Source organism: Notolabrus celidotus, chromosome 7 (assembly GCF_009762535.1).
Source record: "Notolabrus celidotus isolate fNotCel1 chromosome 7, fNotCel1.pri, whole genome shotgun sequence".
In the NCBI taxonomy this organism is placed as follows: Eukaryota; Metazoa; Chordata; class Actinopteri; order Labriformes; family Labridae; genus Notolabrus; species Notolabrus celidotus.
In genome coordinates this window covers 17,649,391-17,674,437 of record NC_048278.1, presented here as the reverse complement: position 1 = coordinate 17,674,437, position 25,047 = coordinate 17,649,391, and the positions used below count along the sequence as shown (strand labels likewise).

The 25,047-nt window shown below is 39.0% G+C and overlaps 1 protein-coding gene across 1 annotated transcript in view; it reads right to left on the bottom strand.

Annotated features, from left to right (window-relative positions):
- Nucleotides 1-285: 285 nt before the first annotated feature.
- Nucleotides 286-25,047, bottom strand: part of LOC117815348 (phospholipid phosphatase-related protein type 5-like) — a 57,844-nt gene continuing 33,082 nt past the window's right edge. The window contains 5 exon segments of the mRNA XM_034687002.1: nt 286-2,858; nt 3,824-3,954; nt 5,122-5,298; nt 6,295-6,545; nt 6,967-7,087. Of these exon segments, the coding sequence (XP_034542893.1) occupies nt 2,750-2,858; nt 3,824-3,954; nt 5,122-5,298; nt 6,295-6,545; nt 6,967-7,087 (789 nt within the window). The 3' untranslated portion in view covers nt 286-2,749.

Below are 25,047 nucleotides of genomic sequence, written 5' to 3'. Positions count from 1 at the left end.
TTATTAAACTAATTATGTATTGTTGACACTGTTGGTGGGACTACTTTGACACTTATTGGGACCCCTCAATACAACAAAGCAATAGTTTATGTTATTAGTAAAGGCACAAAGCCAGTCTAATAGCCATTACTAATTAAAGGCAGATAGATTGCCCTGATATGTCTTGATACTTTAACTTACAGTGTTCACAGCTATTGTTTATTTATGACTTTGAGTAGCATGCAACACATTTTGCTCTTACTGAAAAATAAATAAAGTGGAAAAAAAACATACCTGTCAACAAAATGTGGTAATCACGATTTATTTTGGTAAATAAATACAAAACAGAGACGTTTTGACATGAAAGTAACATTATTTGGACAGTTATGGTGTTTTATACCTCTTCAGTTGTTTACAAAAATTCATACTGAAGAGTTTTACTGAAGGTAATCTCAGAGCTGTAATGAGCACCTTCTGCTGTAACAGGCATTGACAGGACGCCTCAGCAGGGGTCCTCCTAAAGGCCTGCAGTTACACACAAGCACAGGTGTGTCATTATAGCAGCTACGTTTGACAGTTTAACTTAAGAAAACAGATAACCAAATTAACAGTTATGCTGCCATACAATGTGCTCATTAAAAAATACACACAAATCCCAGCAAGCACTCACACAAAAATGTACACCCATTCACACGCACACGCACACACACACACACACGATAAATCCATAGCATTGTCTTCTTTATATAGCCTATTGCTGTCTCTCTAACTCGTCTCCCTGCCTTCAGTGTCTTTTTGAATGGTGCAGAACCAAAGCAAGTCGTAAGCCAAACACACTGGCTGTACTCTTTTGGATTTCACATTCTTCACTTCTATACCATTCTGCTTCAGATTGTGTACCTACAAGACAACTTCAGACAGTGTCAACTTGTGCACACAAGTTAGACGAATTAATAATGTAGTTTATATAGTGTGTAAAGAAACCTATATACTGTACAAAACTCTACAAAACTCAGAGGTCTTACCTCTGTGTACACACTGGCTTTTTAAAGTCAGTGTGAGAAAATAGATGGTTGACTGTTGCAGGAAAATCTGTAAATAACTGAAACAATGCCATGAATGAACAGAGGCAACAACATCAGATGCAACTAACCATATGCCGACAGAAGCCCTTTTCCTCTGACTTCATGCTCAGATTGGGAACCTTAAGTACTGTTATAATGTTGGACTGCTGTGTACCAGGTTGTAAGTGATATAAATGTATGGTATAGGACAAATTATTATCATGTCACTGCTCCTAGATCTGTCAGTGACTACAAAGACATTAAATACATGGAAGTTTTGGTGGGAAATCTGACCATATTGAAGGTAAAAAAAATATTTCATGACCTGTTAGCTAACTTTGAGGAAACAGCATATGCTGGAATGGTAATTAATGTTACCTATAAAATAACTTTAAGATTAAATCTAATCTGAATATTAATTATATTGTACTATAGTGTACAGTTTCATACTTTATGGTATGATGTAGCATGTTATGGTATGGATAGATATAGAATAGTATTGTGTTGTGTCGCATCGTGTTGCCTTGTTTTGGTTTTGTATGGTATGGTGTCATATCTTATTGTATCTTTTCATGTCGTTACAGCCTGAAACACAGCAGTTCCACATCATGCCAGCATTTGAATTTCCCATCTACTGAATGTTGTCAGAGAAAAATGCTTATGCAAAGCCAAATGAGCAAAACACAAAAACTTAGATTGAATTTGATCAAGTAATGAACAGATTTGAACATACTGAAGGTGTTGAAGTCAAGACAAAGTGAGATTTTTCCACAAGCTAAATAAAAACTTGATATGATTATAGGTTGTAAATATTGGATGAAACTCTGAATATTTCACAGCTTTGACGTTAACCTACAGACATTTATTAACACACACCTGAATAGTAATTATATGGCAATGTCATTCACTTCACTTCAGGTATGAATAAACCGATGCCCCAAAACAAATTTGGTGTCACAAGCACAGCATGTGTGTTCAAATCTCTCTTCTGTACAGTCAGCAGCCAGATCAAAAAACATATTCCCCAAAACAAATAAGATACAAACACAGTTCACTGAACTCTAAAAAGGTTCTTCTGTGCTATTTATCCCAAAGGTGCTTTCTTCTTTGATTGAGTCTCTTCTAAGTTAGAAAAAGATCTGTACTGTTACACTCAACAGTGCCTGCATTTTGATGACATGAAAGTTTTCGTTCTCCATCCTTTCCCCGCATTTTATTGTCCTGAGTGTTAAAAAATGGTCTTTTTGAGGACGATTATCCAGTGATAAGGATGTCCTTTGATCATTAAAAAAACCCAAACTCTTTTGTGTTTTTCTAAATGATCAAGTGTTTATCAAGTCATCACCAGCCAACAGTCTTTTGAGTCACTGTTAGATCTTTTAGAACAACAGGACAAGGAAATAGGACACAGTATTGCTTCATCAGCTCTGGCTTTGGCGAGTCTTCCATTGGGTCTTTTTCACCTGAAAGAAAGAGGAGGCCATCTTGGAGAACAAACAGGACAGAATTGGGCAGGGAGACATGTATCCATCTCCTATCGGTCCTTAGCAGATGACAGGTTTCAACCATGCTTGCTGTGAGCATGTGCTCCTGTTCTGCCTTCTGTGATTGGTTGGACCTTTAGACCTGGGTGGATTTGACTCGTCTGAGAGTATTTCGTCCTTCAGGGTGAGCTCGGCAAGGTGGGGTGACTTCAATGGGCAGGTCTAGACTGCGCTGGTGAGGCAACGCCGTGAGGGAAGGAGCACATCGGGAGGGGTGGGGGATGGGATTGGCTGATGGTCATGTGATCTCAGAATACGGTAACCCTGGAGCCTAAAAAAAGGAAAAGGGACAAATGTAAGTTTAGGAGAGTGGAGTGAGCTTGAGATTACAAAATATTTACAGATTATTTTGAAGGTGAAACCTGAGAGAAAAGAGCAGATAAAAGAGAAAAAAAAGCAAAATGACAGAGAAGATAGAGAAGTGTACACAAAAGATATATCAGACATAATGAAGAATCTAGGACAAACTCATATACAGTGAAAAACCAGGGTTATCATTAAGCAAATAAATACTCAAGACCAAGCAGCTCTGTAAGGTTGTTCTTTGGCAGTCTATGCTTTAAGCTTATTGCTAAAATAAACATGCTAACATGCTCCTGTTTTGAACATAACCACAAAAGTAAACCTCCTGGTGCCAGCCAGCTCTATGCCTAAATTATCATCAAAACTTAAGCTCTGGATACTGCTGCTGAATTGAAGACTCAATATTATCTCAGCTAAAGAGCTAAAACAAGCTAGCAGGGCCATATCAAAGCTATGCCGGCTGGTTAAACAGCCAAGAATACATTATTACTCATTCTTTTTTTTCCAAGCTGTTATCTGTATGAAGAAATATTCAGTTTCACTAACCAAGTATATTAAGTTACTCCAGAGAGCTTAATTAACTTAATCAGATGTGGAGTAAAATAATGCTAACTCTAGCTAAAGGGTTGCTAACTAAATGAAATGCCATAACTGATTTAGTTTTTTCCATGTGGAATTTATGTGAGAATATCTATTACTAAAAAGATGACGGCCATTCCTCTGTGGAACATGAATATCCAGTACTTGGGGAGAGTATTCATTTTTGACCATTGTGGTGGTGGACTGTCTCATCAACATTACCACTACAATCCCAAGAGCTAACATTTGCCAAAAGTATTGGCCTAAAAGAGATTTAAATCACTAAATATATGATATGTTATCAAAGCTTCTTCCTGGTTGATTCCCCCATCCCTTACCTGGACGCCACTTAACTTTTCGAGTGGACTCTCCACACGGGGCAGGGTAAGGAGGGGCAGCCCGATGGAAGGCTCTGGACGCTGTGGAGGTGGAGGAGTCTGCGTTGCATTTTGGGTCTGCTGAAAATTGTTGATCACACATGAAACCTGATAGAGAGCAGAGACAAGAGGTAATAAAGAAAATTGAAACATTTTTCTCCACTGTGGCTAAGAGATGGATGGATTTTTTTCTGGCGCACAAAATGTCTAAGTGTCATTGGGACTGATGGGAAAGAGGACACTCATGCTGTAAGAGAAATAGAAAGAATGAAATATTGGAGGGCGCCTGGAAAGACAGCGGTCTACAGCACTTTTATCTTTGAAGCACTAACCCAGGTAGATTTTCCAGAAAATGTTATGGTCAAGATGACCAAGCTAAACGACATGATTAAAAGTACCATTGTAAAGATTTATCTCAGTTCATTTGACATCATGAGTGAGTGAGTGAGTGAGTGAGTGAGTCTGCCTTAATTATCAGTTCATGCTCAGACATCTCTCCTGCACCCACATCACACTTACATTACATCCCCCCTCTCCTTATTTATCCTACTGTTATGCCAAACACAGGTTAAACACAGCTACTTTCAACATATCTGGTAGAAGAAAGGTAGAACTTCCATGAAAACAGCATGTGAAATTAGCAGCTACATGACCAAAGAGATATAGAGCAAAGTGGTTACTGAAACAAGCTAGCAAGCAGACTAGGCTATGTCAAGCTAAAGTGGTGACACAGAAAAAGCCAAACATTTTCATTTCCCCCCAGCTGTCATCTGTTCCCAGAAAAATCCAATTAAACAAGCAACTTAATTTATTTCATACCCTTAAATGAGACTAAAGATGTTTAATCATGGTCAAGGGAAAGATGCTAAACTTCTACCTAAGATAGGCTGTAACAGCACCTCAACTGTGAAATGCATGTAATTTTGTGTGGTTGAGCTACCTGTAAATTGAGTACTTCAATGTATGACAATGCATATGGAGGTATTGAACTAGCTTGCAAGTAAGTTTTACAATTAGACAAGTAGCAAAACAAACAACAATAAATCCTAATGAACTTATATTATCATTATGTGCAACACAAGTCCTATTTTAAACTCTTTCTACCTTTTTTGTCAGCTTTACTTCCTCTGTGTTGTCTGCTCTCTGGCTTAAGGCAGTATACTTTCCTGTAGCCTTATGCCCCATCTTACCCCCTAATACCTCCACCTCCCTGTTTTAATTCTTCAAACTCCTCTGCCCTCCTCCTTTCCCTTCCCATAAATCCCTCCTTCTCACCAGGAAGGCAGCGATGGCTCCTCCGGTGATAAACCCAGCCAGGACATCGTTCCAGTGGTTTCTGTGTTCAGTCACCCTCATCACTCCCACCAGCACAGCCAGAGACAGAAGCACCAGGCACAGGGTGGGTTTGGTCAGACGAGTCCCCTTGGTACGGAACACCAGGGTCACATACATCTGAATCATATCAAGAATAAAATTATATGTTATTCATCCATGGTGAGCTGAAACAGGTGTTGAATCCACAGGTCTTCAGTAAGCCTGTTGTTATAATTCAGACAGTGTTATTGCTTGAACAGCTTGAATAGGCCACAAGAGGCCGCCCTCTGCTGTGATTTTAGAGCAGCTGAATAGCACTTACAGAAAGCACAGTGATAACAGCTGCAAGGACTGGTTTGTTGCTTTCTTAAAGTGACAAGGACATGTCATTGTGAATAAAAACAAATCATCAGTTATTAAGTCAAAACTAAAAGTTTTTACTAATGAAGAATGTGTATATTTGAAGGGTGTCACTTATGTGAGAGCAGTCTAAGGAGCTACTGAGTCCCATCCATCTATGATTGAGAAAAGTGGAGCAAGATCCTGTCCTGCAATGCAGATAACAGTAGCAGAGCTGGTGAGTGTATCTCCAAGTTGCCAGTTGCTACAAATGAACTCAAACCATGAACAGTTTTTAGTTTTGAGTTTTTAGTTGGTATCTGATTAATAAACGGGGTGATGTAAGGTGAATCTTCCACTTCTAATTTTCATAACCTGTTCACTATACTTTGTTCCTCACTTAGAAGCCATAGGAAAACTTTTGAGCTGCCCGGCTGAGTTTAGCTTAGACAAGGCACATCCCTTACATTCTTAAATGCTATGGTTTTTCTTTTTAATGGATATGACTGCTCTAAAAAGGATGAGTAAATGATCGCTTAACAATTAACCACCCGTCATTACAACTTGTAAACCTTCTATAAAAGATGCCTTATTCTAAAGTACTAACTAAACTGGTTTTAACTTTTGTTTGGTCATATTGGAGCAAAGCAAAAGCTTGTCCTGTGGTACACTGACACTGACAATTTCCCTGAACAAACACAACAGTCGAGCACTTTGACACACATACCATCTTTGTATCCCACATTGACCCCAGTCTATCACCCTTGACCCACTATCCAATAAAAAAATACTTACCACTGTGTAGATGGCTGAATAAAAGCTGAGTGCTGCATCTTTGGAGGGGAAAGATTTGCGGGCGGACGCCACCAGGTATGGGTTTCCTGTGCAGGCGCGGCGCTCTGTGATGTAGTGCAGTGGAGAATGGCAGCCCAGAGCTGTGTAGTTTGGCCTGCAGGCTGTCAGGAAATGTGGCGTCTGGTTCCCTGTCACCACTTGACCTGCGTTGGCAAAGATGGTGGTGGTGAAGAGGCCAAAGGAGTAGACACCTGTGTGAGAAAGATGGAGGAAGTGAGAGACATAGTGGGGGTTGTTTGTAAACTCAACATAATTGAATCAATGTCTGAGGTGGGAGCCAAAGAAGAGCATTTAGATGTGAGTTGAACGGTTACCCTGAATGATAACTGTGTGGGAGTGAAAGGCCACATAGACATAGCCTTTGCTTCTATGCACCACTTCAGAAATCTAATCACTTGGATAAATATTGGACTGATGAAAAAGATCACATTAACAGAGCAGAAAATGAAGAGAGGGGACAGAGAAATTAGTCCAAAGGAGAGCTTAAAGACATGGGCTATCTCTGCCCTTATAATAAAAATGTACAAGTCTTAATGAGCCTTCATCTCAAAAGGCAGAGGCTCTATTTAGTCAAAGCACAGGAACCTTTAAAGCTCAGGACTCTTAACTGACCCAGAAAACGTACGATCCTGCGAAGGAGAGGGTTGAAATAACAGCAGTCAGCAGTCACTATGGTCTTCTCCTGAGCTCCCTCCGACTTCACAAAGAAGGTGGTCACTTCCCCGATTAGAATCTAGGTCAAAAAGAGAGAAAACCAAAATCAGTTTTGTCAAACAGAAAGCTCAAACTGTGTGGTTGCAGATTTATCAACTTCACTGAATATTCTGTCTGTGAAATACAGTGCCCCGCAAAATTATTCGGAAGTGTTCCTTGCAATGATTACATCTCTTGGCCAGTCATCTCTTTATCCCTCACCATTTAGCTGATTTTATGCTGCATTAGTGTATCCAAACATTAACACCTCACATTCACTTTCATCAGTGGGAGCTTGTCAACCTTAATATCTCCTTCACTCTTTTAATTTCCCCTTTTTTTTTTTTCATATTCACAGCACTGTATGAAACCATTACCATACTGTGATTAATTGTGTCATGCAGGTTAATAACTTCAAAAGAGGGGATGGGTTTTGCCACATATTTGATAAATCAATCATCTAATCCCATTTTATGAAATCTTTTAGAGGGTATTAACTCATCATTTAATAAAACCTCTCTAACATATTTTACTATTAGCCATAACACACTTTGAACACACTTTTAAAGAGCACACACCTCAAGCCCCTGGCAGCCATTTGGGAAGCAGTTTTTTTAGAGCTTTCGAAACCAAGTAGGACGCTGATCTCTTTTGACTTGGGAATAAATTGACTAAACACTACGTAACACATTCCTGGACATCACTACACCCTGCACACTTAACCTGTCTACTGACAGAAGCATGCATGGATGAAGGTTACACACTCATACAATATGCATGGCCCAGAGCGTGGAGCGTGGGACGAGGCTCATGCACCAATGCTCTCTGCGCTTGGTGTGACAGATGAAGGCTGAGGTTTACACTAGCACTCATGTTATGGACAAAGAAACACCAGTGCAAGGTTCAGGGAGAGCTGAGAGGCTTGTGTGTCAACACAAATGATGTCTCTTGAGAATGAGTGTGTATATGCAGTCCTGGGGTTGCCTATGTCAAGGAGAAAGTTTCAAGGTTTTCATTCTTTTCAAGAAATGCTTTGTTTTTTTGTGATGTCATTCTCACTTTTATACTTTTTCTGAATTCTATTCATAAATCTAATTCAGTGTTCCATATATATGATCTGCAGAAAAGTATTGACTAAATATACTGACCACTTCTATTGTCTATCTTTTGGGTTTGCAAAAGCTAAAAACAAATCAGAAAAAATGTGTAAGCACTGATACTGTCCAATGGCAACTTTAAGTGTTAAATAACTGAGTCAACTTGAAGATGGCTGCAAGAGCCCAGGAGACACCCACATGAAAGGTACAGTGTGTAGAAATGGGAACATTTACTGATATCTAGCATTCAGATTTCAGAGAGATTTTTAGAAAGCTCCTTGCTCATCACTTCCGTTGGTGAAGCAACGGGTGCATTTGAGGATGAGAAGCTCCTCTGATGCACAAGCGTGATCCTTCATTTTTCTTTACCATCAAAAATGTCTATCAACAACAACCAATTCTCTTTTTCTTTTTTTGTCTTTCAACCAGTGCATCAACCTGGCAGTCACGGACTAACTATAAAAACGAGTATAGTTTGTCCGCTCTATGCTATTGTGAAAACATAGTAGTTCAAGATGGTGGCTTCTGTGGAAGAGGGCCTGTTCCTTGTGTAGATACAAAAGGCTCATTGTAAGCTAACAAAAGCTAAATATTTATATTTATATACACAATAATTTCAAAGTGATGTGTAGTATTTAGTGGCAGAACAGATTTGGCAGAAATTTAATATAATGTTTGTAAGCATGTCTAAAGATGAAGAAAAAAAGGGGAAAAAGTGAGTGGTTGTTGTTGTGTAGAAAATAGTTTGTATTGCTGGAAGATTTTGATAGTAAAAACTAGAGTGGATGATCACACTTGGCATGCACATAGCAGTCTCTTGTTCTAAAAAGCAACTGTTGCTTTTGGAAAGGCTGTCATTTTCATTACATCCCCTGGGGTTGTGCTCATTCATCTGCTTCAAGAACCAGTAGGTCTCAGCTTAACAGTGGACACACAGCTGCTTCACTATTACTTATTTTAGCACTATGGACCCCAAAATAGAAACCAATGTTCTTGTGATTCGCTCTCAGTTTACAAGCCTACTGTTTGCTGAAGTAACAACATCATGGTAAACACTAGTAAAGAGGAAAAATGAAAACTTTGTCAGGTCTGTCCTCAAGAGGAAAGGAAACGATTTTTACAATGTCTGTTGAACGGAGGTCGGGTTGATTATTTCTGATGCATTCCAAGTAGTCAGGAAATTGAATTGCATATGGGTTCAAGTTGAAAATTTGTATTGCATCATTTTATGATTTGCATGAACCTATCTGTTTATACAGAAAAAACATATCCTAGTACGGTCCCTGCTAATGGGAGCTGGGATGTCATTGCAGTGGTGTGCGTTTAGCCTGCTTTTGCTCTCCACACTGAAAGTTTTTCCTGCATACTCCATAGCCTGCTGAAACGGACTAAAAATTGTAAATGGAAACCAGAACACTTTCCATGCTAAAAACCAGACCCCCATGAAACCTGGTGGAGGTTTGGCACCTTGCTGCAGGCACTTTGGCGGAGTAGGTGGGTGCCGCAGATCAGGGGATTATTGCTATTAAGCAGCACTAATTTACCTCCAGGCTGCTCCAGAATCACTCCACCCATTGCAAGTGTTAAAAATGACTCCTCACTCCCACCAGCAGTTCAACTGAGAGCCTTAGAAAGACTTTATATGCCATTATCTGGTTTGGATGGGCCGTATGTAAGTGTTATGGTAGAGGCCCATATAGTGTTAAAAGATTTGTTGGGTCTAGAATTGTGTGCAGATATTGATTCAAAAGTAAAAACCTGTTAAACATTTTTGGTCTCTAATTACTTTTTATTTAGTATCCTAATATTACAGTGCTGGAGCAGCTGACAGTCATTCTACAGTCAAAAATAATGCATTTCTGTCTTTTATTGGGTCAGTTTTATTTACCTTATCTTTATATTGGTCTTATTACTTTATTTAATATTTGTATTCATTTTTTATCAGGCCGGGACTCATAGTGCATCTACATGGCAGGTTTCATTCTATGATGTTAGATGGAGATTAAAGTTCATTCATGCTCTCCTACAATGTCTCCTATCAATACAATCCTGAAAGCTTCCTATAATGGGAGAGAGTATCTATGCTCCCAGCTTTTAATGTTCTCTTAATGTGACACATCAAAGAGACCTTTTGAGGACTTCATGTTTTCAGGAGTGTTTTTTCTCAGGGTCAAATGGTCTGTGATTCTTTAGGTCATTATATTAGAGCCAGTGTTGTGAGTGGGTAATGGGTTACTCATATCTAACAGTAAAATAAGGGCTCTGGGAGAAGGTATGACCTCCCCTGTGATGGGTAAATGGCAGAGATGCTAATGTAGTAAGCAATAGAGGATGTTGAGCTGATACAGTGATATATAAAATATATAGTGCTATTCTCCCTGTCATTTTTCAGTCTTTGTGTGTGCTCGTAGAAGATTTTATCAAAGATGCAACAACCCAAATGTAGGTCAAAGACATGGGTGTCCACAGAGATGCTGTTTTAAGTGTTGGGCAATAGGAGAGAAACTCCAACATCCTTCAATTCTTTGAACTAGGTTTTTGGTGTAAAACTGAATCGGAGCATCAGTGGGTTGTGCCTTTATATATTAAAAGAACAAGACCACAAAAAGATTCAAACCCCATGACACTCATCACAGTTTTTCTACAGCAGAAACTATTTAGTAGATTTTAAAGTAAGATTGATGTGCGCTGTCATCCACACTCATGTTTTAGACTCTGGCAAAGAGAGTGCTGAATAAACCGTTACTGTCCTGATGTATTTCTGGGAGATGCTCTTGTGAAGTGAGTGTGGGAGAGAAGGAGGAGGAAGAAGAGGAGTGGAGGAGACAGCATTCACTGATGATCGTCAGCTTGCAGCCAACAGGACAGAAGGCATAAGAGACTTGTAAATGCTGTTGATGGCAATTAGTCAGCTTGAAACTGAGATTACAGATTAGGCAAAGAGGTTGATTGAAACATAATTAAAACTCAACGGCTCATTCCAAGCTTGCCAAACTGGCTCCCGCAGCAGGTTATGCTAATCTAAGTGATGCTACAAACTAACCTAAAAGCAGTAATTTCTAATAAATCTATCAAACACATGTATGTTCTGAATGTCTGCTAAATAAAATATGATTTCTGTGAAATGCAAAAGACACATTCTTCACCACCTGGTTGAGTCTATTTTATACATTCCCTAAGGATCATTGTTGACTCAATTTGACTCTCCACCCAGCCGCCATTCTCCTCTGATGTCATGCTGAGAAGCACAACACTTGTTTGTGTCACATTGGGTTTTACAGTTGGTGAGTCATAAATTTAAGGTATCTGACATTTAATTATCATATATAGTAAACGCTTCAATACTAATCTTCAGTTTAAAAGGCAATGGGTGTGAAAATCCATAAAAGTGTATAAAAACAAGGACAGCACAACAGCTTCCCCAAAGTGAAGCCAAACTTTTCAAAGTTTTTAAGACTTGGATCTCGGACCACTGTGTCTCAAATTGTATCTGTTATAATTGATATATTATTTTGTGAATGATTGTGTGTGTTTGTTTGCTGTTTCTAATGTGCCTGTGATCTCGACGACATTTGAAAAGAGGAAAACCTCAACGTCTTTTCGAGAATAAATAAAGGTTTTGAATTGAATTGAATTGAATTGAAAGTTCCCCCTAGTGACTGGCTACAGTAAAGTTGATAAAACCTGCTTCCTCTATTTCAACGGCTACTTACAATGTGAAGAGGAGGTGTGCGATCAATATTAACATACAGTCGATGTAAAACTATGGAGGGAGTTTTTGCTTTATAGTTCAAGTTTAAGTAACATATTTGACATTTGCGTCTTTCAGACAACTGCTAACTTCAGCATCAAGTACTGAGTAACTAATATTACGCTACTGTTCACATGGTAATGGCTGCTGTGTGAATATGGTGAATCCAAAGTGACTGAAGGGCAGGTAGAAATAGAGACAGAGAAATGCATATGATGTACAGGTCTACATTTTCATATTCATAACATGAAAGCTACTGGTGTTGATGCTGACTTCAAAGGTCCCTGGTATGATGGCTGTACTCCTCACCACTTAAAAATGGTTGTCTCATATAAAGAAACAGTTTAAGTTAATAACATCAGGCACTTAATGGTTTTGTTATTCCCTCAGTCACATATTTCCCTGCTGCTTTTCACAGTGAAGTCAAACGCTTCTTTATCATTCACCCAATTACTTTTTTGACAATTTCCAAGCTAATGTGTTTGCCTGTCTACAATGAACAATGATGGGTTCCTACTGAGTTGTTACACGTACCCGTAGTTCTCCCACGAAAGTGAATGCAGAGCTCACAGATATTTAGCAGATCTTTTCATGGTATTTACCACTATATACATCATGTGTCCAGTGTTATATTAAAAGTGTAGACTATTAACTTTGGCACTAACACTTATCTTTTCTTAAAAAGTGTACTACTACTAAAACTACTACAAAAGCTACTTGGTTAGGACTAGAAAATGATCATGATTAGAGTTAAAATATTAGGTAAACATTTACCTTTGGTATAACTTACATGTTTGTGTTTCTGTGTTGTTACAAAAACACATTCCAAAATCTCATGCCAACATTATTTAGATAGTGTACAAATACTTATTGTCCTTGAATATCATAGCAGTAACATAATCACACAGTGAATTTTTAAAATTTAAAACAAAGATTTCTATTTGTTACAGCTGTGGTGATAAATAGTTTAAATATGACTTCTTATGCAGATTTCATTCAAAAGTCATGTTAGCGTAGACCAGAGAGGGGACAAAAAGTGACAGAAACATGACTCTAAATGAAGGCTAATGTAGCTCAATGTGTGTTGAAAGTCTCATTCTTCAAAAGAAAACTTGTTGTTGGTTTTGGCTTTTTATAAAATACACCCTTAACCTTTTTTCACGTAAACTTAAGTTCCATTTTAATTTGTACAATTAAGGCTTGAAGCCAAAGTGTTTATGCTAACAGAACGCTCTTACATATTGTCAGTTCAAGGCAGGATATCTACACCCCTGTCATACCTAGCAATATTGCACAGAGTTTCATATGTAATGACAAGGGCAGAACTTTGTTCTGGCACTGTTGCAGAGCTGCAATGTGTAAGTGGCTATGAAGTCACATAGATTTTATGATAGTAGTTAATAAAAAGGGGCTTTTAAAGAGCAAATTTTACTTTAGCATACAGTGAAATGACAATTATTATCAATAAAAAACAAATGATAAATGTGAAATCCTGGTGTAAAACCAAGATTGACATTGAGTTGCCATATTGCATATATGAGCCCCCCTGTTAACCTGCTTTCATTTAGAAATACACAGCTGTATGTCAACAGCACTTCTGTCACTCTGCTGCAATGTGTTAGGCAAAAACAACAAATCCTATCTGACATTTACAATACAGCCACTGCACTGTGCAGACAGCAGTCTTTTGGCATCTCGTCTGTGATAACAAACAGACAAAAACAGGGGCACACCTGCAGACATGCAAAACAAAGATGAGAAATTGCACGAATTCAATGCCACCGTACAACATGACACCTGGCAAAAAAAAGAAGACGAGGAAAACGGAAAATCACAAAGAAAAGGCATTTCTGGGAAATGAACAAAGGGTCATAAGTCATAGAAAGTTAATGAAAAAGTCTCAAAGAACATGACCAAAGAATATGTGTATGCGTGAGTCTGTGATTGCAAGTATTCATGTGGAAAGGAAAAGTATAATTAAGAGATAAGAGAATAGGAGGAAATGGGAGATTGGGAGACAAGCCATCGAGTCGAGGAAGTAGATAAGATAGCCTTACATTCAGCGATCCTGAAATGCAAAACACAACAGATTTTCCAGTGCATTAGTCTGCCTCTAATGGAGGGGAAGACGGAGGGGTTATTTGAGAGTATTTTTTAGGGTTGAGTGGATTTTTTTGGAGAGGTGCAGATGGGGGTTGTTGGCATGCCAGCAAGAAGCCCAAAGCAAAATGCACCTTCTGATTCATGCTGGGGTGGGGTGCTGTCCTGCTGTGTGTCATCAAACCAGCGATTTTGAGACTACAGTGGCCACACATGCATTCACAGAAACACTTAAAAGTCCAAAACACAGAAGTGAAAATCTATGCTGACAGATCCTGATTGAAAGGAGGGAAATTCTCCCTGAGTAAGGCCTTAAAATTCCTTTTAAGCAGATGTTGTGCTTAAGTCAGGGAAATTAAAATGCATACAGATTTGAGATGTTTCATTTTTGATAAGAAAAGCAAGCAAAGAGGCTGCGAGAGCTTGAGAGTTGTCTGGGAAATGTATTTTCATAACTTTAAAGTGCAGGTTTGAGAGACTTGCCAGTGGGTTCAGCTTTAACTTTTAATCTGTATTTCTTTTTTTAAATTAAAGATAGTCGAAAGAAAAGTTTTTCACTCTATTGAAAATCAGCTGGAACAAGGTGAAAACCACCAGGCAGCCAATTAGTTTTGAGCAGATGTTGACAGTGTTCTGGAGGCAACTGCTGAGTTTTTTAAGTCCACTTTTTCATATCGTGGGATAGTCGGAGATATAAGGAGAGATGTCAGCAAGTCTAAGGAGGTGCCGTGATTAGGTGTCAGACAGACAATCTTCAGAAAGGGGAGAGAAATAAGATGGAGCCAGAGGGGAAGAAGACTGAGAGATGATGGAGAAGAGACAGATAGGTCAGGAGAGCGTAAAAAGAAAAAGGAGGAGTTGATAAAAATTGAAGAAGGGGATAAGAAAAAGGCTTCTGAGGAGTGAGTGACACCGACTTGTCTTCCCTTGCCTAAGAGAGGAAAGATAACACAGCCTCTTTTGTTGAGGAAGAACTCGTGAGAAAGCTGTAAATAAGAGTTTTTCGTGAGGAGGGTGGCAACTCATTTCTGACAACTGTATAGATACGTTGAAAAGAAGTCTGTGGGAATAAGGGTAGCTTGGAGAGGAGCCGGCTGTGGAGGTTGAGTGACAGAGAGGCAGTTGACTGTTGGATTCTCTTTTACTTTTGTGAGCTCCAAACAGTGTATCTGTGTGTTTGCCTTGTTTGATGTAAGATGTCAAAGACGATCAAAAGGAAAAAAACATGAAAAAAACAAAACAATCTAAAGGTGGTGACAACATATGACGGCACTTTATAGTTAAAAGCCTTATGCTCAAAGAATCTGTGATGGGATGGTTGGGTTGTAATGATGAGCTCAGACTGGGCCAACCGAAGGTGTCAAGTGGTGAATTTTTTGCATCCTAGATATCCATTCAAGCATCATTTTCAATTTGCAGTTTGTCTGCAAAAAATAAAAAACTGAAATACACACACACATGAAATAAATGACATAGAAAGACATGAACAAAACCAACATCCATACAAGGAAGTGTAGGCAAGAAACAGACAAAAACCTTCATAACAGTGCATCACATACACACACTGTGTATAATGAGTAAGAGTATTAAATTAAGGAGTGGAACAAGTGATGCAGCATTAACTCCTAGTTTGACGTCATAACATATAAAAAGAAACCTGTGCCTGGGGGGGGGGGGAGTGTGGAAATTTCACGCCAGTGTCTCCTTGCATTTCAAGCAGATGTGTTTAGAATCTCCTCGTTCATCATTAACAGCTTGGGGATATTATGATAAACCCTAAATTTAGCTGCGCATTTACACCATGAACTTCCACATTGTGACTCACTTCTGTGCTAAATTGCTTATCTTTGTGCTTATGGATGTATAATGTGTGTTTCAGGGAAAGTCTTTTGTACCTGCACACCTTCTAAATATGATGTAAGACTGACTGAAAGGAATACAAAAACCTCCATGAGGAATACACCCAGTTGACATAAAGCTTCTGCAAATATCACATGACATTTGTTGATATTGTGAGCTCAGTGCTCTTCTTGAAAACACACACACACACACACACACACACACACACACACACACACACACACACACACACACACACACACACACACACACACACACACACACACACACACACACACACACATACCCAGGCAGGCAGCCGTGTCGCACACACCAGCAACGGTAACCATGACAATTTAGCTGCTTCAGCTTCATCATCACCCACACTCTTTCCATCTCCATCAGTCTCTTTATCTCTGTCTCACCCTGCTTTTATTCTGTGATTCGTTCATTGCCGGGCAGTTTTCCCAGGTCTCTGTGGAGGAGAAACTAGGCTACCAAATGATTTCTCTTTTTTCTTTCTTTTTATTGACAAATAATTGGTGTCTTCTCCTTCCTGTTCTCTTTTTCACACAGCTCTGATCCTGCTGTACCGTGTACGGTTTTCAATGTGTTTTGACGTATGACCCGGTTCACTTTCTCTTCTCCTCTGCTTCCCCCTTCTTTTCTTGTCTCTTAGAATTTTCCTGTTTTTCCCTGTCTCTTCCTTTTCAGTCCTTATCTTCCTAACTATCGTCAGCCTCTCTACACCTCCTCATAGCCCAGAGAGTTGTGATTCTCTTGCTGTGCCCACTGTCACACAGAAACAGAGGGATCCTGGATCATTGTGTGGAGACCTTGCAGCTAATCCAGCTGAGTTAGAGTACGAGTGTATGACTGGATTACGGTTCTCATCTGTGGGTTAGAGCATGTCTTACAGGCTATCTCAGTGGGAGTGGATACCCGCTCAGGCGTGTCGATATGGGGCTACATGGCCTGCTGTCTTCATCTTTCAATCCTTTGGCCAGAATGATTGGCAGAGACAGGATAAAGCTGTGATTATCCCCTATTATCCCTGCCCTTTGTCACTGCTCCTGCTCATAAGACCAACTGCTGACGCACTCGTCTGTCTGTCTGCCTGTCTGCCTGTCTGCCTGTCTGCCTGTCTGCCTGTCTGTCTCTTTTGCTAACACACACAAACTGGACGACATGAGTAGATGGACAAATAGAGACAGATGGATGGTGATGGTTGAACGAAAACTAATTACACCTTCAAATGTGTCTTTTTTCTCACTGGGATCGGTATTGAGACGATTACAAAGAGTTTATAACTGGTAATGAAACAGTTATAAATCTGATTCTGCTTTCTCAGTATGACCTACATAAACAAGTCAGACCTTCAGCAAGAAGATTGACTATTTCTGTACACTTATTCTAAATTTCTGTCACCTCTTTCACTGATGATGATGATGATGATCCAGACAAAGCTGTAATCAGTACACTGACCAGAGGAAAGTTTTATTATTTTTCCAATCATTGGCAAAGTTTAAAAGTGAGTAGGATGAAATTGTTTTTTGAGGTTACAACAAACACTCATACAGGTCAGCATAAGGGTCAAAAGGCAGAGAATTGACTGGAGAAAAAAAAGGCAAAACTCACAGTGACAGAGTGAAAACATGAATCAGCATTGGTCAGAAACTAATCCTGAATATGCTGTCTTTTTCTTCTTTGACTCATATGAGACATGTCTACGGTATTTATGGAGTAAATTGAATCATGATTTTGCACAGTACATCGAGGGCATGTTTAACATTCCTGTATAAAAAGCTGCTCCTGTAAAAAGGAAACACTGGTATCAGCTGTCAGCTCTAGAAGTCCAGCCTAGAACAAAAACTGGCTCTGGATACCGTGCCAACAGTAAGTAAAAAAGACCTTAATGGCCCTGTCACACCTTGACGATTAAGCCAGCGTTTTCCCGACGTATCAAAATGCCTCTCAAACGCTGACATATGCTGAATTATCTATGTTTTTTTCAATTTTGGGTGTACACATAGCATATTCATAACGTCTGTCCAACTTTAGACCACTTGTGCAAAGTGCGCAGCAGCGTAATAACACTGACGAAGTGTATAAAAAGGCTGCCGCTACACTTAATGACTGTGCTTTCAAAAACGTAACATTTTGAACTTCATTTAATTCAACAGCAGAAGCTTTATCGTTGAACACTAACAGACTCCGACATGCTGGCTTCAGCTTCTGTTTTAGAGTTTCTGCTATTTGACACTGAGTGACGGCTCCAAGGCTTCTCACACTCAATCAACATAGTTTCAATCCGAGTATATAAATCAGTATGTTATGTGTATTTTATATTAGTGTATGATGAATAAGCATTGTTTTTTTAATACAGAGGACATATATCAGTTAATGTGGTAACCGAAGGGTGTTTTTTAGACACTGCAGCATGAAAACAGATCAGCATTTTGCTGTTGGTGTATGATTATGTAAAACATTGCAGGAACGGTCAGCAACTTTCAGTCTAGACTAAAGTACTCCTGAGCAAGTAGTGACCTCACAGACTGAGAATGAAAGCCAAAGAAAGAAGTGCAAAAAACCTGCAGTTCCTCAAGTGTCCACTTGGGATTGGCTGTAGGTCCGCTCCAACTCTCACCTCTTTAAAATCAAAGATTAAGACTCTTTTATTTGCCACTGCCTTCCTATCTTAGCTCATTTTAACTCACTTTAAATGCAAATTTTAATTTTATTTTTAATATATTTCTAATTTTCCTTTTCTTTTTTGTTTTATTATATTTGTCATTTTAATTGTGTTCTTTTATGCCTGTCTGAATGTTTCCCATGCTTTTAATGTTTTAATGTAAAGCACATTGAGTTGTATGAAATGCGCTATGCAAATAAAGCTGCCTTGCCTTGGCTCCCAAAAAAAAATGTCAGCCCCAATTAGAAACCATAAAAAGCCAAACTGTAAAAGTGAATTTCATCACGTTAGACCGATCAAGACCTTTTGAGCAACAAGAGTACAGTTCTTCTACAGGGGGCATACTAAACACACAATATAAGCTTATGGTTGTTTTTCTGCCATTCGGGAATAACAACTTTAAAATTTTCCTTTAAAAATGAAAACCCATGACCTTAGAATAAGTGTATGATTAAAGAAAATAACATTAGCAGTTGCTCATTAGTTTTGACTGCTATGATGCTGGTTGAGCTTTTATATAAGAGCAATATCACACTCCAGGTTGAGATGTTGTACAGACAATCAGCAGGGCCTTGAGCATCTTCAGCACTCAGGCTGCAGCCTTGAGTAAATGAGTGAATCCCAGCCAGGCTGACATCCAGTACAACATTGCTTTCTCTCATGTGCGACTGCTTAAATTTCATGCACCGCAGTCATCCTGCTCTTGATATGATAACATTTTTGTTCCAAGCTCTTTCCAGTTTTCTTTCTTTTTGCATTCTCAAAATGTTGTTTTCTCTCACCTGTGTCTCATTTGATTTTCAAACTTAATTTTCATTTCACATTCTGCTTTCATTAGCCAACACTGTAATGTGCTTTGTATTACATCCAGCTGGATGTCACATCTGGTCTGCACTGAAGAGAAAATCTGATTCTCTTAATACAGCTGTCCCAAAAATATGCTATTGTTCCCCTTATCAGGAGCATACCACTTGAGTATACTAAATGACTGCAGTATAAAAAAAAATTATTTCACAGGTTTCTGAAATGGAAAAAGTTTTCCTTCAAGCAAATCAAGACAAGTGATCTCCTCACTGTCCATTGTTTGGGAAAGAGACCAAAAGAGGAGTTTGTTACACAGATTATGTCTCAGCTCCATGGTTCCTCCCAATCCTCTTCTGTCTGTCATATGTGACTCCATTATTCATGAAGGATTGTCTTGAGGATTAACAGTACGCAAACTTCTGCCCAATATGCATATGGGCATTAGAGTGAGTGTTTGAGTGTGTGTGTGTACACGCCCCCTGCATTGGTTATATAACAGAGGACTGATGACAATTGCAGTTGCATCAAAAATGTCAGAAGAACGGGGATGATCGGACAAATAAACTTAACTTTTCCCCTGGTTTCATGATCTTTAAAGACTCTTTCCTCATCAGCTTTCCTTTATGTCTGTATGAGGGAGCGTGTGATTGTACATCTGTGTGCGTTGGTGTTTCTTTTATGCTGATTATCAAAGATGACAACTCTGATTAAAATAACAATAGAAGGTAAATATAGAATAGGGAGGCGAGAGCAAGTGAACGAACAAGAAAAGCCTGAGCAACATAATTTGCTAAACATTAGAATAACAATAGCATGATTGGAGCTCAAAGACTCACCTACAGCCTCCCACCACTTAAATGATATGTTTCGACCTCAAACACGTAAGCAAGGCGCAAAGAAAGAAACCAATTCCCACATCCAAAATGTTTATGACAGAGAGAAAAAAAGTGCCAGAGGCAACAGTAAGATTTGACATCTCCATATTTTTTTCTGAGGTCTAGTCAGGAGGATTGGATTTTGTGATATTGCTGCATGTTACCATGGCTGGAGGGGGAGCTTTGTGGATGGAAAGAAGGTGGGTCTTAAAAGCAAAATCCGCCAGGGCTCCAAAGATGACGCATCAATAATAGCTAAAATTGGATTGAAATAAATAATTTCAACAATTCTGCCAGAATCAGCAGAGTGTAAGAGAAGGTATGGGAGTAAAACTTTGTGATTTCACACAATCACGCTAAGGCATGTTTGTTTGTTTTTTAACACTACCTTTTTGGATGAAGGGAAATAAAGGTTAACACTGACGGTTGTTTTTAGGTGAAAGTAACCAAATCTAATGATCAATGGAAGCTACAGTGAGATTTGTAACTTATAATTTCATCCCCAGTGTCTAGCAAGGTGATGGAGGTAATAGTGCTTGAATAAATTAAGTGTGACCTGGTATTATAAGGGTTAATAATATATGATTTTACATGTATTTTATGAGTTTATTTCCATGTAAGTAAGTGTAAGTAGCAGTCACTCAGAGTAACATTTTCTACCCTTTGTTCTTCTTAAGCTGCTATTAGCTGAGAACTGGAGGTTCAAGCCTCTGCAGCAGATTTCTACCAGTATTTAATTAGGTCCAAAGCAGTTCCATTCTTGACTGGGAATAGGGATCATTGGTTTTTATAGATACTGTTACCATTACTGAGAATCCTTAATGATCCAAGTCTTTTTCTAAACCACTGTGGATACTTTTCTACTGTGTGCTGTCACTTTTAGTCATGTCATTTGTGATAAGGAAATAAATTCAAGTATTTTCATTGAAATACTTTACATTCAATTCTTTATGTTAGTAGTTTTAATGATGTATTACAAGCTGATTGAAGCTTGTGTTAGGAAGTTAACAGGTATTAATTCTATCTGTAATATCGATTTCACAATGTTGAAAAAACTAATAACTATCTCCTCCAAAACAACTGTTTCATTCATTTATAGTAATAGTCATTTGACTGAACCGACCTCGAACACATCATGTCACCTTGTTTAGTTGGCAAATTAGCCTTTATACTATACTGCCGATTTCAACAGTGGCCTCGTCATTGGACTGCTTTTTTTTTTTTTTTAACTAAAGGGACCACAAAGTTTGGGTGCCTTTTCCACAGCTGCTTTGAGTGAAGGAGGATGACTGTACCACAGCTGCAGTAGCAGAAGCTGGAACGGACAGAGTATTTTAACCTAAAGACAGTTGAAGTTTCTGCATTTTTGTTTAATTTGATGCACAATTCTGTTGTGCCTGGCTCTGGAGGTCGTGTCCTGTTTTTGCTCCACTAATATGATTAATTAGGTCTCTTTACTCTGGATACAACGTTACATTACAGGACCAATGAAACCTTAAAACTACAAGATGAAAAATTATTGATTTTCAGGTTATGGTGAATGCAGAACAATGTCTTTAATAGAACAGAGTTTTTGATCCCCATCTTTATTCTTGACACAAATGAAACGCTAAGGTTTGCTGTTAACATCAAAGGTATCAGAACTGTTTTCTGAAGGCTAGCTCCACTGTTGTAGCTCTAACAATATCTCAAAAGGTTCCATGTTATCTGTATTTGGATATATATTTATGGGCAAAAGATAAAGAACAAAATTGATATCTCAGAAAAAGAAAGCTATTGCCTTTTTTAGAGTGCTGGGCATCTTCTCACCCTGACATCTGACCTTTGGGGAGTAAACAGCATCACCTTCCTCCTGCATTCATTTAAACCAGTCACTTCTCTTTGATTTACCTATTGCTCCATGCTGAGGTATGACCGCATTCTAACTACGAAAATATCAACACAATGTGGCCATGACCACATCCACCAGCTGTTTTTGGAGATACGACTGCAACAACAGCACAATTTTATAGTGTATCAAAGGTTCTCCCATAAAAAACCTTGGCTTGACTGGATGATACGGTCTGCCTCCATGGTTCACCTCAATCCCCATCCTTCTGTCACATGGAGTTGTGTTATAAAAGCCCTTCTTGAGGTTTAACACACAGCGGAAAACAAATTATAAACAGTGAGCATTGGATTAATGGCATCAGACAGACACTCAGCTGCTCTCTTTCCTGCTCCATGTCTTTTTTTATTATCTCTGTTGTATTTATCTTCTTACAGCCTCAGTTGAGCTCCTCATTCTCCCTTTTCCTCACATTGAATTCTGAACTCTCAGTGTCTGTGCTCTCAAAGAGCGCCCTGGCTTCGCCTTCTTGTGCTGTTTGAGAGGCTTATATTTAGTAGCATTAGTGCGTCTCTCTCTGGGGCAAAAGTATTTAGCATTATGCTTCTGACCCACATAAGAAAGGTGGAAGAATAATGCTATTCATTCAAAACTTCATTCATTCTGGGCTTCGTAAGCTAAGCCAAATGTGTATATGTGTGCTCACACTTTCTTAAGTATATCTAAAGCCTATTATTACCAATAAATCCTGTGCTTGGTTGCAGCTTAATTGTATCAACTGATTTGTGAGTTGCAATGTGCAATCAGCACACACTAACAGTCTCTATAACACAACACGTTTGCAAAAATGTGCATGAATAGTTAACTAATGAATTAAACTGTGCTTTAATTTTTAAGCAACGGTGAGAACTGGCTTGAGAGCAGTAATGTCACCTATGCTGCCTCTGCTATGTGTGTTATATGCGTTTTTGGGCTGTAAGAGCTTCCCATATGTGTGTGTTTGTGCGACTGGAATTAGCTACAGTTTTCGAGAGTCACAGAGATCGCTTTCAGCTATTCTGAGCATTTCTCAGATCCCAGCTCCAGTCAAGACTCACACAAACACGGACTCCCACCTGCACACGTACAATCCATTTCTGTGGAAGTGGAGGAGATGTGCGCCGTCATCCACCCACACACACTCACCTTCACTGATGCGCTGAAACTTGCAGCATATTTGCAGAGTACCACACAAGTGCCTCTACTTTACTCACCCTCTCACTTCCTTTCTCTTTGTCTCTGCCTCACATACGCGCACAACTCGGCTCCTAGAACCACATCAGATTTTTAAATGCGGTCAACTCTGGTGTGTGTTGTTCAGATCTCACAGGTTCTCTTTGACGAGAAAGCCCTCAGAGATCCCTCTGTTTTTTTTAAACATTTTCAGCCAGACATTTTTTTATTTCATCAGGCCCGGGAGACTTGTTGGATTCTGCTTAAAACCAGAAAACTCAAACTTTTATCATGGCCTCAGGAAGTCATAAAATGTAGAATCAAAATAATTTTCTCTTTTTTGGATTTGATGGATTTTCATAGTCAACTATGTCTCAGCACCACTGATAACATCATCATAGATGCCACAACACAAAATGTATTAGGGAGTTAGAAATCCAAGGAAAAATTCATCAAAAGTTTATATTCAAGTTTGTCCTCTCTATCTAAAAAATGGCTTACATTAACAATTGCAGTATTTTCAAAGCTCCTGTGAGGAACTTTCTGTTTGGTCGATTTTGGTGACAGTCACAGTGGTTTCAGGCACTAAAAATTACACAAAAAAAAATCAAATCATGTTTTTAATATTGTCATTTGCTTTTTAAGGACACAAAGAGGCATTACTGCTCATTTCAGTCTGATTCATAACCAGCTAAAATCTCCTCACAGGTACTTGAAAGCATTTTAAAACTGATGTTCAGGTTCAGGTTCAAGTTATTTCATTCATTCCACTTCCCATATTATTTAGCTTGCAGGCTTCCTCACTACCTACTATGGTACTTATTGCTGTGTTTCTTGGCAAAGTACTGTCTGTTGTTTATCAATGAAACAAAGTTAAACCATTGCAGGGGATTTTTATGGTTATAGGCAGATGTAGGCTGAAACATTATGCCAATACTGCTCCTAAATCCTTTCCATCGATCTAATATGGGTCAGGTTGAAGTGCCATTAGGTCATTTCAAGACAACCAAGAAGGCTTCCAAAATGCGGAATGTTATCCTCATCAGAACTAAGATAATGTCCATATCATGTCAATGTCAGTGTATTTATTAATTGAATATTACAGCTACCTACCTAGCCTTGCAGCCTATTACTAAATCATAGTGCCATGCTCTTACTGGTTATAGATCTGTCCAACTGCATCAAGAGCCCAGGCTAAAATACATGAACATAGTCTGAGTAATGTCACACACTGGTTTCTGAAGAGGCATTTTAAGGCCAAACAATAGCGTTCATCTTATTGGAAATGATGACTCAAACTGACAAATTAACTAAACAGGCAAAGAGGTAGAGCTGAGGTGGGCCTTGAACCCGGTGGCAAACAACTACAACACACCTACCTGTCAGTCAGCTAAGTCACACCCCTACTGATGTAAATTCATGCAGAACTCTCAGACTTGATATCATTAAAACAGACGGGTTCATAAAAATACACTCATGCACTGTTTGTTCAAATAGAAAAATGAGCCATGCAGCCCAAAAGCATTTCTTGTGCCAGGCTGAACCACGTTTATTTCTGCTGTAACAATGGGCATTTGATATGGGACCTAATGGAGATATCTGGGCTTTTGAACCAGCTCCAAGACGACCCTCGAGAAACCACACTTTTGCACTTTGGCATTGGTTTAATTTTGCAACACTGGAGGTTGGTGCTTTGAGAGCCATTTCACTCACTGCCCAGTGATAATGCATTTTGGAACTGAAAAATGAATGAGTACCCATACCCTTTCATAATGTGATACCATAGAGCTACATGATGTCCT